This window comes from Nelusetta ayraudi, unplaced genomic scaffold (assembly GCF_046127955.1).
Source record: "Nelusetta ayraudi isolate G7.1 ecotype Tasmania unplaced genomic scaffold, CSIRO-AGI_Nayr_v1 ptg000017l, whole genome shotgun sequence".
NCBI lineage: Eukaryota > Metazoa > Chordata > Actinopteri > Tetraodontiformes > Monacanthidae > Nelusetta > Nelusetta ayraudi.
The window spans coordinates 846718-863402 of record NW_027466067.1 but is presented as its reverse complement, the minus strand read 5'-3'; the positions used below and the strand labels follow the sequence as shown (position 1 = coordinate 863402).

Genomic DNA, 16685 nt, shown 5'->3' with positions numbered 1-16685 from the left:
ATGACTGAATGTCCAAAATTGCACGCACTCACACGCTCGCACACACACGTACACACACACACACACACACACACATGCACCCAATCAGGGGTGACAACTCTGCCTGTGGCTCCTGATCCCTGGGTTTGTGCCATCTCGTGATCCGTCGCTGATGAGTTTATGCATTTCAGAGGTCACATCAGTGAAGTTCTAAGGCAGACGACAAGCAGATCTTCCACATCAGAAGCTACATTGAATAAATTAACCACCATTTAACCAGAATTTAGATAACTTTTATGATTGTATCTTATATATTTATTGTTTGTATAAATATTTATATAGATTTAAAAGTACATTAAACAAGAAGGAACAATGGTGCTGTAATTGTTCTCCTCATCATTTAGACGTTTGCCCACAGGGCAGTTTCCAATTAAATTTGAAGCTAAAGTACATTGTATGTGTAAAATCGTTGCGAGCAAAGACACTCACTCAATGATATGAGAGCTATAGAAAATGTATAAACTGGTGGCTGTCCTTAACAGGGGTTATAGACAAAAAGTCATGTCTCATATGTAAATAAAAGCACTAAAACTGTGATTGGCCTGATTGCTCTATCTTTCTAGCAGAGGCGATTGCTCTAAGACTGCAAGGCCCTAAAATGTCAGTGGTGTCAGTGTGGAGACCGTCACTGACAGACGTGCGCGCTCACGAACCATACAAAAATGAATGTATTTTTTACGGAACAACTGACAATGTTGTTTCAAAATTTTATAAATAATAATAATAATAGTAATAATAATGATCTGCGCTCCCGGGACATAGCTCGCACACATTTTGGACGTGCGCGTACAAAGCCGTGACGTCACTCTCAGAATGTAGACTTTTGTAGGGATTTTCTAGCCTTTAGAAACAATTCAGAGAGACAAAAAGTCTATGAATAGAAATATACAATAAAAAGGTTATATTATAAAGCATGAGTTTGGTAGGAGGTGTCCTGTCAGCCGTTTATTTTTGTATTGCGGTCAATGGGGAAAATGCCTCTTGGTCCCAAGGAATTCTTTTGTTGCAGTACCTTGAGTGGCCACTGGGAAAAATCGACCCGCCGCCATATTGCCTCTTATAATACATCCATGGTGTAGATGCTGAGCGTCTATTGAATTCAATGGGGAAGCATGGAGTGGGTTGTTCCACTGCAGCGAAACTTGACGGTCATTGGATAAATGCTGGGCTTTGTCCCGCCCATTGGACGCTCAGCGTCTCTTGGGGTTTATGGGGCAATGGGCTGGCCTCGGCTGGCCCGGACGCTCGGCCTCTGCATGATGATTGGATGATCTGTTTGAGGCGGAGCCCCTTTTTGATTGACTGTGAAATGAGCGAATCAGCAATCAACATCAGCCCAAGCAGTTTTCAAGTTTTTCATTCCGTTGTCTTGAGTTGATCCGAAGACTCTACGGATCCTCGGAGCGACTTTGTCTTTGTGAAAAACGTCTAACGACAATTCTAGCGTCTATTTCTGGTATTTTTGTTGACCGTAGCTGCTTGTGTTTGGAGGCTCTGACTTCTGACACAGTGGGAGCTGCTGAGCGTCTCCCCCGTCACAACGCACTCACAGGCGGTCACACTGCCAGCAAGCTGCACATAATGGCAGATAATATGAGTGTCCTAAAAAGCTATGGCTGTGATTCAGGGAGACTGAGGTCTAAACTTATCGCCCTACATTCAAACCAGGACTTGCAGGGCAACAGAGGAAAGCTGTGTGATTTCTTGCTGTTTCTGAAAGACATGCAGTTGGACAGTGCAATACCTCAGCTGTACAAACTTGTCATTAGTGGCAATGACTGGAGCTACATCTGCAGGTGTAGAGTGGAGCTTCTCCTGTTTAAAGCAGCTCAAGTCTTGAACCCGCAGCACAATGGGCTAAGGCAGTTCAAGCAGCCTAGCTCTGCTGGAAATTGAGAGGACACTGGTCAAGTCCCTGGAAAAGACGGCTAGTTGGTAAAACAGGGTCACAGGTCATTTTCTTGAAAGGAATTGAGGGTAGAATTTACATATAAGTAAACGAATGCATTTTATGATGTGGTCTCAAAATGAGCTTCCCCTCCTTAAAAGACCAGTAGCCGCCACTGCTTTCTAGATTAGATTAGATTAGAATAGATAGAACTTTATTGATATTTTCAGACAGTGTCCTGGGGGAAATTTAATACTCTGGTCTCAACAAATAATACAAAGTACAGAAAACAAAGGCAGGGGTGAAAGTTTAAGTAGAAAAAATAGTACAAATATACGTTCTTCTTCGATGACTTGTTTGTTTGTTTACCTTGTAAAGTGACCTTGGGTTCCTTGCACTTTATTATTATTATTATTATTATTATTATTATTATTATTATTATTATTATTATAAGTCATTCTAGGCAGAGCGATAATGATACACCCATTAGTATTGGTGTATCAAATGTATTAGTTTGGAAAACTTATGCCACCCCTTTAAAATAAACATTTTGAATGAGACATTTAATCTAATAAAGATTTAAAGATAAAACACAGAAAACACAGAACACTTGAATCACCGTTTCATGCACAACTTAGCAAGTGAATAAATCAGTTTGGTGCAACTCACTCCACAGTATGCAAGTGTTTCTTCTCTACAATCCTAACTTCTGCAGCTGCGTTCGAGCCTTTTATTTTGACTTGCCAAACGGGAAGTTACGTTCTGGCAGGTGCTCAGGGCGTGACGCAGGTGAACTTGCGTGTCTGCGACGTCATCATCAGCGAGACGCTGTTTTGGGAGGATTAAGTGCCATTATCATTAACAGCGTCTACGTCTGTACTTGCTCTCCGCGGATGAAAGAATCACTTCCAGTAAGCAAAGTTTCACTTTTCACCTTTTTCAGTGGACGCGACAGGTTCAAGTGTCGCGCAAGTTTTCACCTATATTTAACTTTTCCTCGTTGGAACGTGGAACATAGGTAGGTCAAGTGGAACACTTGGCGAACATTACAGAGGAAATTACTCAACCGTTCTCCTTGTGAGGTCGAGCAGCCGCTACACGGAGTTCGAGCTGCCAGTAGTTTGTGTCACAGTTTCAGGTTTTTCCCGTATTGAAAAGCAAGATTTATTTATTTATGTGTTTGTGTATTTTCTGCGATACAGCTAGTTCTTAAGTAACTGTAACAATTCACCATCTTCTCTTCTCATTGATTCAATTATATGTGCATAAATTGGCAAATGTAGTGGGATTATAAATGTCTACACACACACACACACACACACACACACACACACACACACACACACACACACACTGCAAATGGCAAATGGTGGCCTTGCTTCCTCTCATGAGGTTCCCACTTTCATTTCCTCTTTTTTTTTTTTTTTTTTTTTTGAGATTTAAGTTCCTCTTCCTTCTTGAATACTTTCCAGATGATTTTCTGCCCATTTGCATGTGAACGCTTTCCATAGACTGTCAGACCATCAGACTGACTTGCTGCTGCTGTGGTTTTTGTTGCTGTTGTTGTTTTGGTGGTGGTGTGTGGGTCTAACACACTGACACAGTTTGATTCCTGCTCTCAGTGGAGGAGGAATAGGCACTGAAACAGCGACAGCTTGGAATGAAAGGCGCCGCTCTGAGTTACTGCAGCAGGGACGCACTTTCCAAGAGGTAAGAAACTCTGCTTTCAGAGTTCCTGTGATGTAGTTTGGTGGTCGGAGTTCAAAACAGAAGAGGGTGAAAAAGGCAGAAAGACCAACCTCTTGGCGACCATATGCATCTATTGTACTGCTTTTTGTAATACCATTACCAATCAATAGTTTGGGTACACCTTTTCATGCAATGCTTTACCTTTATCTTCATACTATAGTATATACTTTCTACACTATGGATACACACTGAAGACATCAACTATATGAGCAATATATCTATGGAATTATGTAGAAAGGAAAAATGGGTTAAATGACTGTAAATGTGTTTTATGTGAAGAGTGGCTATTTTGAAGTTGAGTTATTTCAAACTTTTTTTTGTGTTCATTCATGTTTTTGTCACCGTCAGTGAGATTCTGGAATGCAAAATAGTCATGAAATTGAAAGAAAAACCAAGTAATTGAGAAGGTGGATCCAAACTCGTGACTGGTAGTGTCGTGTACTGAACATGTAACTTGATAATGACAACTAAGTATGCATACTTGTAATACTTATGAATTGAACAGTAACATTTCGTTGTTTTCTTACATACTGCCCATTAAAATAATCGTTAGAGCCTCAATGTTATGATATTTGTTGTTATTTTATTTTTGTTTCTATTTTTGTAGTAATGGCGACAATGTAGCAGTCTATACTGAGAGACATTACATTGGTCCTGGACATAACTGGACATAACATTGGTTTTAAATGCATAAATCAGGTGTTTTCCCAGTGGGAATTTTCCTTCACAAAGCACTCGTGCTTTTTATTTAGCCTCTCAAATGTCACGGAAACATGAGACTAATGGCAAAGATTTCGATACTTTAGATACTTTGAGTAGCATCTCTAGCTCAAATGTGACAAGATATGTTGCAATAATCTGTAATTCTGACTACATATTAAATCTGCTTACTGCCACTCCCCCACACCTCTCCTCTACCCCCGGGCTGCAGGGCCGTGAGCTGCTGAGATGGAGGAAGCTTACAACCAACTCTACCAGCAGTTTCTCTGCCTGAGGTCCCTTTGCCTGAGACAGGCGTCGCTGTTGAATCAGCTCACAGCAGCCCTGCAGAAGCAGCAAGGTGTTTGTTTATTTGTTCTATTTGATTGTGAATTCGGGCGACACGGTGGCGCAGTGGTGAGCGCTGCCGCCGCACAGCCACAGGGTCTCTTTCTGATCTCCCTGTGTGGAGTTTGCATGTTCTCCCTGTGTCTGCGTGGGTTCCCTCCAGGTTCTCTGGCTTCCTCCCACAGTCCAAAAACATGCATGTGAGGTCAATTGGAAACTCTAAATTGTCCAGAGGTGTTTGTTTGAGTGTTCGAATGGTCGTTTGTCTCTGTGTGGCCCTGTGATGTGGTGTCACGCTGCCTCCGCTCTATCACAGCTGGGAGAGACTCCAGCAAACCCCCGAGAAGTGGACATGGAAATAACAAATACATTAGCGCTATCGCAGCGGACAGATCAGATGCTTTGCTTCAGCGTTCTTAGAATATTAATTTTGACCAATCCATAGGTAGCGTTTCTCTAAAAACACAGATTAAAACCAACAAGTATGAGAGGAAATAGTTCAAATTTGTGAATGTAGCAGCAATGTTAATAACAATAAATAGATATCAACAGAAGCAAAAACACAACGGTATAACAGTGTAACGCACCCGTCACTGCTCTCTGCGTGCAGGAGCTGCCATTCCTCACGGGGACTCTCACGGCACCAGATCCACCACCGTGCAGGAAAACCTGCGGGGGGCGCCGGAGGAGCAGACGCCCCAGGGACACGTCCCCGCTGCCGGCGCCCCCCAGTGGGGCTTCGGTGGAGACGCCAGTAAGACGGGAGCTTCCTCCACTCTCCTCTCTCCGAAGGTGTCTGAGCTCCATGCGGACGGTGGATTTTGCCAGCCGTGTCCGAAACACGAGGCTCAAGATCTGGCGCTGGCCCGGAGCCTGGAGACCCTCGGCTGGCAGGGAGCCTCCTGCCCTGACCCCAAGACGGCGCAACCACTGGAGCGACCAGTCAGAGACACCGCTCTGTTCACAGTACGGGTACTGAGGTGCACGAGCACCTTTTAACATAAGAACAGTGTTTTCCCACCTCAGTAGTCAGTCATTTATGGAGCTATTACATTTTTTTGAAGAGTGAAAAGATAAAGATTAGGTTTTGCGAGATCTGCCAAAGTGGAGTAATGTGTATCTTGCAAAATGGGGTGTGAGGGGGTGAGGGGACAAACTTTTGCGAGCTCTCGCGAGCTCTTGCAATGCTGTTTACGTCAAGAGCATCATTGGTCTTTCAGGGTCACTGGTCATGGAGTGGGAGAAGTATATTGAGTTTTATGTTGACCTGGGACTAAAATACAAAGACATTATTAAAACAGTGGTGGTCAGTAGAGTAGCACTCCATCTCTCTGTTTTTTTGTTTACCAAGGCTGAAGACTCTGTTCCTCTCTATGCTACGGAGCCCTGTAGGGGACAATACCACTGTCGCTGTAGGTTTCCGCTCTGAAAACGGACAACCCAGGAGAACGATGCTCTTGAGGGGTGCAGTTTTGCAAGATCTCACAAAATTTGGTGTCCTTAGCTCCAGGCCACTTTGCCAGACTTCGCAAAATTCTTTTTGCAGAATTCGCAAAAAAAAAGTCACTTTAAAAAAAAAATAAATAAATAAAAAATAAATTTCCCCTCCATGTCCCCTAAGGGGCTCCATAGTAATTCATACTCCGTAGTAAGAGTTATTTCTTTAAAAAAAAACGAACAAACAAAACAATCATATAATAATAATAATAATCATAATGTAAGTATTAACCTTGTCTCGCCCTCAGCTGCCTGCCACTGACAGACCCTTCTTGGCCGATGACTTTCCGAGTCACTCCGACGGGCTGCTGATGTCGGACGTGGCGCTGCAGTCGCACATGTGTGACTTCTGCCAGGCCGTCTTCCCCGGGGACACCACCACCAGGGGGGAGTTCCTGCGACACCTCTACACTCACGTCACCTAGTGTGGAATGGACTTGCCTCCCCGTTCTAATGAGTGAATGTTGTGTGTGTCTAATTTGAAATGACGTGTCTGGAAACAGCGATGTGACGGCGCTATTCTACATTCTGACATGTTTTTAGGTAGATGTATATACGTTTTACATTTGTCAAACTAAAGTGAAGCTCTTTCTTCCATCAGTGGCTCAGACACCCTTAGAATTTTATTCAGTCCCAAATATTGTCATTAAATATTTGCCAAATAATTTATTTGGTTTGGCTGCACCAGAAGCAAACAATGAAAATTATTATTATTATTGTTGTATTTATTGTTAATAAGACAAAATAAAAAAGCTAAATATTCAGAGTTCTTGTACTCTTGCACTCTGGATGTGTTGCAAAGGGACGTCGTCATCTTGCTGAAACATCCAGTTGTGAGCTGGATGGAACAGTGTAGGTGCAGCATGTGGGTCAATATTGGTGACTACACTGAAATAACCTGAGCTTGGAGACTAAAGACTGATTCTGAGCGCAATGCTTTACATCATAAAATGCATGTGTCCAAAAACTTTTTTCCACCACTGTATGTGTCCATTGTGCTAATAAGAAGCCTTGACTTGTTGCTCGTTCCAAGCGGCAGTAAAATAATCTGATTGGTTCATTTTGAGTGAACAGAAGGTTCCAGCTGTTTACTTTACCAGATGATTTGACTCTTCACCAGATCTGGTGCACCAGGTTAGCTCAGATAATGTCAAACAGGAAACTGATTTTTCCACTTACAGTATGTCACCACAATGTTGTCGCTGCTGGCTGTTTTCTCTCCAGGTCTGTGTCTAGAAATAATTAATTAGCTGTTTGTTACTCTGAACATCCAAACCTTTATAAGCTCTGAGTGACCCTTTATTTATATGATTAACAAAGTCGTGCATTGTAGGATTGATAAAAAAAAAAAAAGCAGTTCTGTTTTTAGTTTTGACTTTAAGCAGTGACTCATTTTTAAATGTACGAGATCAGAAAACGAACAGAAAATTAAAAATACAGTCTCAAGTGGTTGTTTGTGTGTGTGTCTGGCACGCAGTTGTTTTTCCTCTGATTGTAAAAAGTGCTTTGAGATGCCTTTGGGTGCGATTCTGTGCTTTACAAATAAAAGTTGATTGATTGATTGTTTGATAGATTGATAGGGTCCAGAAATCCCAGGGCCTCCTTGTGAGGTGGCAGTGCTCCCCACTGCACCACTGCAATTCATTGGGAAAGTGGAGAAAACATACTCAGTATTTTCTATTTTTTTTTAAACTGAAATGATTGGCTTGCTTAATTTTGTGACTGAATGAAAATGCCACTTGCCACCAAACACTGGGCTGCTCAGTTTCTCAACTCTGAGGGAAACACATGGGCTAAAAATAGACTGGAATTGAATTCCCTCATTAGTGGTGTTGATGGCTGATTGATGATCGGCTCCCTTCATCTGTCGCTGTCATAATCCAAGTAATGAGAGCCGACCAGGCATGAGCTAATTGCCTGTGTATAATGACGTAGGTAAGTGAATCACACAGTGCAAGTCTAGAGTACAGAAACAACGTGCTCCAAAGATATGTGTTTATATTTTCTGAAAGTGTCATGTGACTAACACTGAGCAGCCCTGAAACTCGGCACAGAGCATCAACACTAGACATGTCCCTCATTGTGTGACACAACTTCTACAGTAAGAAAATGGTCCACGTGTCCGAAGTGTCTATAAATAGAAACAAACAAACAAAAGATTTCTTTGCACAAAAAAACAAAAAAAAACAACAATGCGAGACAGCTGGTTTTAAGCAATAAAATAACATTTATTGAGATGTAACAAAATAAATAATCTGTCTGGCAACGTAATGAACTAAGAAAGTGAACAATGCAAAGTGTTACTGATGCACAGCAAGCTGACCTCACTGACAGACTCTGTGGTTATGTATGCAAACGTCCTAGATGTGGAAACAAATATCAGCGTGTGCCTCTCTGATCATACGACCTTCCAAACATGGTTTGATTTTTTTTGTTTTTAACAGCAGGCCAATAGGCTGATCTAGTAAGGATTTTTTTTTTTTTTTTTTTTTTAAACTTGCTTACTGTTAACATTTTTTCCCTCCTAAATGTAGTTCCTCTCATACAGCATCATCTTGATGTATGTCTCGAGGGACAAAATAAGTGTTTTTGGTTGGGTTTTTTTTGTGAAAAACTGCAGAAATCTTGCCAAAAACTGTTTTAATGGATGTTTCTGCTACAGAGAAAAAAAAAAATACTATACTCAAATTTACTACAATTCTGGGATATTTGTGTATATTTCCCCAAAAAACAAACAAAAAAAATGTAGTTTTAAAAAGAGTTTTCTTTAAGAAAGTACAACAGCACCAACTTGGAACAACATACTGTGAAGATAAATAGAAAAACAGCAAGAGAGGCATTTCCCCTTCAGCAGGGCCCTTGAGCAAGACATGAGTTCACCTGAAACCTGATTTCAATGTGAAGGAAAAGGCAACTCAAATTTTGGACCAGACATGAATAAAACTTTTTTTTTTTTATCATGCCACTGAGCTAAAAATGTGTATTTTTTAACATTATGTTTTATTTTATTTTGTTTTATGTATTTTATTTTATTTTTTATTTTATTTTATTTTTATTTTATTTGGGGGGGGGCAAGTAAAAAAAAAATCCCTTACAATAGCAGAAGAGATGGATGTGATCAGTGCATGAGCAATACTCATACTAAAGCTTTACACATCTGTTCAGATCCCTGCTCAACGATGCACAGAAAGGCCTCTTAAACATTGAACACTAAAAATATCACAAATTTTCGCAGATGCTGCCTTATTTCTTTTCTTTCTTTTTTTTTCAAACCGACTTACACACCGTGACTTTGAAAAGACAAAACATCCACTTGTTTCCTGAGAGTGTGAAACTGCTGGAAACATTGTCGGACTGTATTTACTTGGTACGCAGCAGGAAACCGCATTTCCTCTGCGGCTGCAGCCTGTTGCTGATGACGGTTGAAAAGAGACCATTTTCAAACTTGCAGTGCCCCCTACTGCATGAAGCTTGTTTCTGCCGGAAACAGGCAACGCTGCAAACACACGTTTCATCAAGCATTGAATTTCTGAAAAATAAAAAAAAGTCTCTCTCTCTCTCTTTCGTACACATTCACCAAACATAATGTCAAAACTTCTTCACTTTAATACTAGTTCAGTCTTATGTATATCAGTCCCCAGCCACCACCGCCTGTCTCTGTGTGCGCTTGTAAAGAAGAAGAAGGAGAAGAAGAAGAAGGAGAATCTCATTTCCTTCATGAATGTCAAGAGCAAGAAAAAAAAAAAAAAAAAAAACCTTCTCAGCAACAGTTGCTTAGCCAACCGAGCAAACAACGAGATCCAGTATTCATTTCCCACTGTGGTTAGAATCATCTTTGGTGGTGATGCAAGGGCTGCTGCTCCTACACACTGTTAGCAAGCTGCGTCTCTCCACTTTGGAGTCAAACTCTGAAAGACAGAAAGGAGAAGATGACGACAATACAGACGAGTGGGAGACACCGCCGTCACGATACCGGAACACCTTCACTGCACTTCCTTCACTCCTCGACTTCCCCTCACCTTCACCACTCACTTCCACTGAGGCAGTGCAGTCCACTGGAGAGACAAACTACGGCCTGGGGGCCATATGCGGCCCATGTTTTTTCCTCCTATGAGGTGGGTCACAACAGTTTGTCCACTGCTGGTCTAATGCATTCAACGGCAGATTTGTAAATACCCAATTTTCAAAAAAAAATGGAAGATCCAGTTAACAACCAATGGCCAGATAATGCAACATTTTTTTTTTTTAGTAACTTTTTAAGAATGAATGTTCAGAATTAAGCAGGAACGGCTCCCACATGGAATGAAGTCATAGTTGATATGACAAATAAATCCAAGTCTGTTAAAAAAAAGTGTGAAAGTCTGAAAGCAACAAGTGAGCGAGGGTGAGACCCGAGCATCTGTTTACACTGCAACAGCTCCCTTTCATAGAACTTTGTGGAAAAAATGCTCACATTGATTCGTTGATTTCTCCCATGATGACTTTCTTCCTCTTTCCTTAAATATCTTAATAAGAATTCAGCTTGAAATCAAAACAGAAAACACAGCAGAGCGTGTGCTGTCGGAGGGAGGGATGGGAAGTCATGGAGGAGAACAATGGCGATGTTGCAGGACATGCGAGCGAGTGAGCGAGCGAGAGAGAGAGAGAGAGGGAGAGAGAGAGAGAGAGAGAGAGAGAGAGAGAGAGAGAGAGTTTGACGTCAGAGACCCAAAAACATATGTCGTCTTTCTTTTTTCCCTGCTGTTGTTTCCGCAGTCCTTTTTAGCTCAGGGGAAGAAGATGGAGAGAGGGAGAGAAAGAGAGAGAGAGAGAGAGGAGGGAAAAAAAAAGAAAGAAGCGTGCCATTTCCCTGCCCACTGCTTTTTTATTTTTGAACGCTGTCGCTGGGTGAGTCAACGCTAACGCCCCTCCAATCACCACCCACTCCCTCGCCCCCGCGGCCGTCCAGCCCGCCCTGCGGCCCACGCACTGAGCACACTCTGACGTCAGCAGAGGAGCGGAGCGGGGGGTGCGTGTGTGTGTGTGGGGGGGGTGGTCTGATCTGATTCCGCCACCCACGGAGCACTTCCTACCCCCCCAACCCAACCCCACCCACCTTCCTCCCTCATGTCTTCGCTGGCTCCACTTCTCCTCTCCTTCGCTTCGTCTTCTTGGTTGTTTTTAGATTTTTTTTTACCCTTTTCTTGCGAGAGGCAGCGATGCGTCAGAAGAACTGAGCTGCCGAGGAAGCACGAAAATGGATGGTTCAACGCCAGCACCCCCCCCCCTCCCCCTGAATCCCACCCAACTCCCCCCAAACCCCCCCCACCCACTTCACCTAAACCCTCAGTCTCGCTTCACTTCACCCAGTCTTCCACTTGTCATCACTCGCATCACTCTCCACCTCCCTCGGTTTGCCCCCCCTCCCAACCCTCCCCTCTCCCACTAACTTCTTCTCTCCTCTCTAATATTCAGAGTTCAGCTGTGCGCCGTGGGAGGCGTCGCCCACTGTGACTCTGCTGAAAGATCAAGCTGGAGAGAGCGAGATCTGTAGCATATTCATCGCTTTTTTTTAAAGAGATCGCTGGGCCTTTTGTCTGTCATTGTGATGCTCAAACGAGCACATCAGTGTCGACGCATGATAAGATTAGCTTAGCTTAGCTTAGCAAAAAAAAGGCTGGAACCAGGTACCTAACATGTTTTAAAGGTCCAGTGTGTAAAATTTGGGGATAACAATATAAAGCACACATTGATTTAACTTTTAAATTGTCAAAGTCAAAGTCACCTGAGCAGTGAGCTCCTTCTGAGCCCGGGTTTATCCTGCAAGCCCGATCATGTGACACCATCCGAGCCAATCGCAAGCCTTCGTCCATGAGCGTTTGCTGTATGAGATGGCGACTCCAGCTGGCAGCGCCGGAGGTGTCGGTGTGGTGACGAGGGGATGGGGACTGGTTGCACTGTGAGTGGATTTCTAACAGGATACACACACACACACACACACACACACACACACACACACACACACACACACACACACACACACACAGGACAAAACATCCATTTATTTTTATTGATAGGAAGGTGAGGACGATGGCGCTCCGAGGACACAGACTGACACAGGCTCTCCTCACCGTGCACGCTGTCCATGCTCTCTGCCGACAGGCTGTCGTCGTCCCCCCGCTGGGGGGGAGCCACCAGGGGGCCCTCGGAGGCCTCTGAGCCCAGAAGGGAGGACACACTCTCGGGCACCATCACCTGACGAGATGAAACACACCCGAGAGGCCAGATGAGTGTCAGAATACTGACTCGTGAGAGTCATAAGCTACAAATACACAAGTCCTTCCGTCAATGACAGGCAGTCTCACCTCATGTCTGACTCTCTTCAGGGGCAGTGGGCTGCTCTCCTCAGAACTCGTCCTGCAGGAAGGAAAAACAGTGTCCGACTGAACAAAACCTTTCCTGCTTGACTTTGGGGTATAAAAGTTCTGACAACTTCATGGACGTTGAATCAAGGTGCAAAGTTGCAGAACTTTTGGTTTTTAAGATAAAAGAGTGAAAACTATAATGATGATGATGATAGATGATGATAGATGATGATGTGCATAAGGAGTGTGATGGCTCTTTTTGATCGTTGTCACTAATCAGTTCTGAAGGTTACTGATCAAGTTCATTGTGTCTTCATAAGGCATATATGTATATGTATAAGTATATATAAATATATATATATATGTGTATATCTATATTTATATACTTAAACTATTAGCTTTTTTCTTTTGTAACAGACACATGGCTATTTAAGGTACGAACATCTTAAAATAGCCATGTGTCTGTTGTAAAAGAAAAATGCTAATAATATCATACTTCTTCTACTATACTATCTTCTACATCACATTAACTGTGCAGGAGCTAGTATTGGGAGGGCAGCTCTGAAGGGAAAAAAGAGGCTGGGCTGTCATTGACTTTAATAAGGATAAAATGAGAAGGTTTAGCGGGAGTTTAAACACACGGGGGATGTGTATATTCCTGTGTGGCTCCAGTTTTGAGGCCGGTGTACTCACACCTGGTTTTAATTCCCAGGTTCATTTTGAAAAAAGAAATGAATGAAGTCGTGGGAACACGACAGCCACAAGGGTTCTGCATGATGTGCAGTGAAACAAGAGGTGGTCGGTCCCAATGTGTTTTTTACATTTTCATTGACTTCCCATGTGGATTCCTAAATTGCTCTCTGCCCCTCCCCCCCTCGCTCCCAATGGACACTTCTCACTCCCGCTGTCTCTGCAGAGCAGGGAGAATCTCTTTCTGAGAATCTCTCTCAGAACCGGTTCATTTGTGAACGACCCATCACTAGTCGCTGGCAGCCTCCAGCAGCCCAGCCTGCCCGGAGCCCAGCCCCCCCGGTGCCCTGCCCAGAGAGACCCTCACCTGTTGTGCTTCAGTGTGGAGGTGTAGGCACATTTTCTGGCCACCTGCCGCGCCAGAGAAAAGAGCTCCACCCGTCTGAGCAGGAGTGCGTTGTCACGCATGCAGAACTGGGCCGCCGCTTCATTGATGATCAGCTGGAGGAGGGAGAAAAAAAAATCACAGCGGCAATAAAGGAATGAACACGTACGCTGTCTGCTGCCTCTATTTATTGTTGTTTTTATACAGTTGATTTATTTATACTGTGGTCATGAGACTGTTACATATAATAATAATAAAAATATATATATCAAAATATATACATGTACAGAATAATATATGTGTATATATATATATATATGTATATATATGTATATATATGTATATATATATATATACATATATATATGTACATATATATGTATAGTATAGTATATGTATAGTAATAAAAGTCTTTTATCTATTCCAGCTATGAAAGGACGTGCAGACAACTGAAGGCTTTATTTCTCACAGTGTACATCAAGATAAATAAAGATAAAACATGAATAAAGGAAACATGATAGAAAGATAGAAACATAAACATGAGACACTTTTTAAAAAAATTTTTTTGGGATGGTCAGAGTATGAGTAACTGCATTTCAGTACTCACCAATACCGCTACTGAGTACTTGATAAGGCTGTTACGCATGATAGAATTACTTTGATTATTTTCCCCCACTTTTCTACAGATGTTATGTTATTTGAACAACATTCCTCATAAAGTTAACACAATTGATATATACATGTATATACAGCAGGTATCGGTGTCGTGGTATTGGCACGTACTTCACGAACAAGCGTAGAGTACTCAACCCCGGTATTGGTACCGATACCTTAATCGGTGTCTTGGTATTGGCACGTACCCCCGGTATCGTTACTGATAACGGGGTTACTGGTATCGGTACCGATACCTGATACCGATATCGGTATCAGTACATCCCTAATGAATGTGTACTCTTTTTTTTTTGACCAAGCTGCTGTTTTTCATCTTGGAGACAGCGTGTTTATCCAGAACAAGCTTCACTGCAATACAAACAAATTTAACAAAACTTTCATATGCCTACATGTACAGCTGGTATTGGCGTTGTGGTATCGCCACTTATCTCACGAGTAGAGTAGTCAATCCCAGTATCTATACCGATACCTGATACAATACTGTATTGGGTATCTGTATCGCTGTCATGGTATCGGCACGTATCCCTGGTATCAGTACCGATACCGGGGATACTGGTATTGGTGCTTGACTGGTATCGACTTCTCAACCCAGGTATTGGTATGGGTGCATCCCTGCGTTTGGAGGTTTACCTCGTGGTGGCTGAGCTGCTTCCCCTCCCTCCTCTTTGAGTCGAAGCGTCCGTAGATGAGGCTGTATTTGCGGATCTCCTCCTCCTTGCCGGCGTCCTGGGGGGCCATCTTGAAGACGTGTCCCACCGTCTTGGCCAGCTTCTTGTTCATCCCCAGCAGGCTCTTCACCTCGGCCGGGTCCGACCTGGGCAGGGTCCTCAGGAGCCCGTCCACGTTCTCCGCCACTGCCCGGGACGTCTCGGCGTCCAGCTGCCCACCAGTCCAAGCGGACGGGTGGCCTGGGCTGGAGGCCGAGCCCCCTGAGGGCCCTGGGGGGCTGGGCGACTCCTCCTCTTCCATCGTCCCGGAGGCGGCCGAAAGACCACAGCTCCCTTCAGGCTCCGGGGTGAGCCAGTGCGAGTCCATGGGCGACAGCTTCTCCCTGTAGTGGGCGTCGGGGGGCTGCGGGGAGGCCTGGGAGGAGGGGCTCCTGGGGCTGCCGCTGTGCATGGGGGTCAGACATGCCCGCTCATCCCTCTCACAGGGGGAGCCCGGCTGGCCGTTACTCACGGACTTCCTGGGCCCGCTGGTGGCCCCCGCCCCGTCCACCTTGAAGAGCGGGAGGCCCCCCGTGGGGAGGGGCTGGGGCTGGTGTGGGGGGGCGGCGGCGGTGGCGAAGAGGGCCGGGTTAGCCGCCCAGTCCCGCAGCGCCTTCTGCAAGCGGCGCACGTGCAGTGGCTTGGTGGCCATGCCCACGAGTGCCATGATCTCCAGGAACTCGTCCTCGGCCGCCTCGCACAGCTGCTGCACGTCGTCGCCGCCCTGCTGGATGAAGGTGTCGTAGTAGGCCAGCAGGTTGGCCCGCTGCAGGACCCGGTACAGCTGCAGCTCACCCAGCGTGCGTGGCAGAGACATTGGCACCACGCTGCTGCTGCTGCTGCCGCTGCTTGGAAAGGAAGGGAAAGTTTGGGAGGGATGACAAGGAAATTAGAATGCAACATTTTTATAGAAAGTTATAGAAATTTTTGTTATTTTCTATGTGTCTTGGTAAACATTGATAAAAAATATTGACGAGAGGACGTTTCTGAATGTTTAGTGTCTTCCTTGAAAAATATTGGTGGAACTTTTTTATGTTTCATTTTTTATAATTTTCATTAAATTTTTTCTGTTATGTCTCGATGAAGCATTGATTTAAACATTGACGAGAGGACGTTTCTGAATGTTTAGTTTCTTCCATAAAAAATAAGGTGGAGCTTTTTTTTTTTTTTTTTTTTTTTTTTTAAAGTTTGATTTTTATAAATTTTCATTTCTTTTTTTTTTTTTTTTTACATTTTAAAAACAAACATCCATTCGTTTTCGGTCTCAGAAAAATTGCCCTTGCATCTTTAACGAAGCAGTCAAACAATGAACTTTTCTTACCTTCTTCGCGTCAATCGAACGGATGTGCAGAAGTCACCGGAGGAGGAGAAGCAAAAAGACTTGGAGGTGGTGGAGGAGTAGTGATGGTGGTGGTGGTGGGGTGTCCTCCGACGAGCCGACGTCACAAAGTCGTTAGTTTGAAATGAAAAACAAAACAAAAAACAAAAACAGGACAAACGATGGGAGAGAGACGCACCGACGGGCACGTTGTGTTCCAAACGAGGTCTGAACAGACGAACCGGAAAAAAAAAAGCAGCCGTCGACCCTTGGAGCCTTGAGCCGGGCGTCGCACCCGGTTTCCCCCCTCACCCTGCCGCGTATCGACCTGCTGCCGAGAGCCTCCTCG

At 43.9% G+C, this 16685-nt stretch overlaps 2 protein-coding genes across 8 annotated transcripts; one reads left to right on the top strand and one right to left on the bottom strand.

The window, feature by feature from the left end:
- Positions 1 to 2717: 2717 nt before the first annotated feature.
- Positions 2718 to 7793, top strand: LOC142887113 (uncharacterized). Of its 4 annotated transcripts, none has more exons than XM_076024448.1 (5): positions 2718 to 2847; positions 3558 to 3637; positions 4608 to 4736; positions 5334 to 5695; positions 6469 to 7793. In XM_076024448.1, exons 3-5 carry the CDS (start codon positions 4625 to 4627, stop codon positions 6643 to 6645), a joined length of 651 nt encoding a protein of 216 aa, XP_075880563.1. In that variant the 5' UTR covers positions 2718 to 2847; positions 3558 to 3637; positions 4608 to 4624; the 3' UTR covers positions 6646 to 7793. The 4 variants fall into 4 exon arrangements, with proteins under 4 accessions (XP_075880563.1, XP_075880564.1, XP_075880566.1 ...); XM_076024449.1 differs by having other exon boundaries at positions 2736 to 2838; positions 3550 to 3637; XM_076024451.1 differs by lacking the exon at positions 2718 to 2847 and having other exon boundaries at positions 3431 to 3637; positions 5334 to 5703.
- A 634-nt stretch (positions 7794 to 8427) lies between these two features.
- nab2 (NGFI-A binding protein 2 (EGR1 binding protein 2)) lies at positions 8428 to 16465 on the bottom strand. 4 transcript variants are annotated; one of them, XM_076024438.1, is made up of 7 exons: positions 16340 to 16465; positions 14942 to 15866; positions 13622 to 13755; positions 12565 to 12616; positions 12331 to 12454; positions 11985 to 12170; positions 8428 to 10128 (listed from the first exon to the last, which is right to left on the bottom strand). In XM_076024438.1, the coding sequence occupies exons 2-7, from the start codon at positions 15833 to 15835 to the stop codon at positions 10028 to 10030; spliced, it is 1491 nt and encodes a 496-aa protein (XP_075880553.1). In that variant the 5' UTR covers positions 15836 to 15866; positions 16340 to 16465; the 3' UTR covers positions 8428 to 10027. The 4 variants fall into 4 exon arrangements, with proteins under 4 accessions (XP_075880553.1, XP_075880556.1, XP_075880555.1 ...); XM_076024441.1 differs by having other exon boundaries at positions 14942 to 15863; XM_076024440.1 differs by having other exon boundaries at positions 16331 to 16451.
- Between the last annotated feature and the right edge of the window lie 220 nt (positions 16466 to 16685).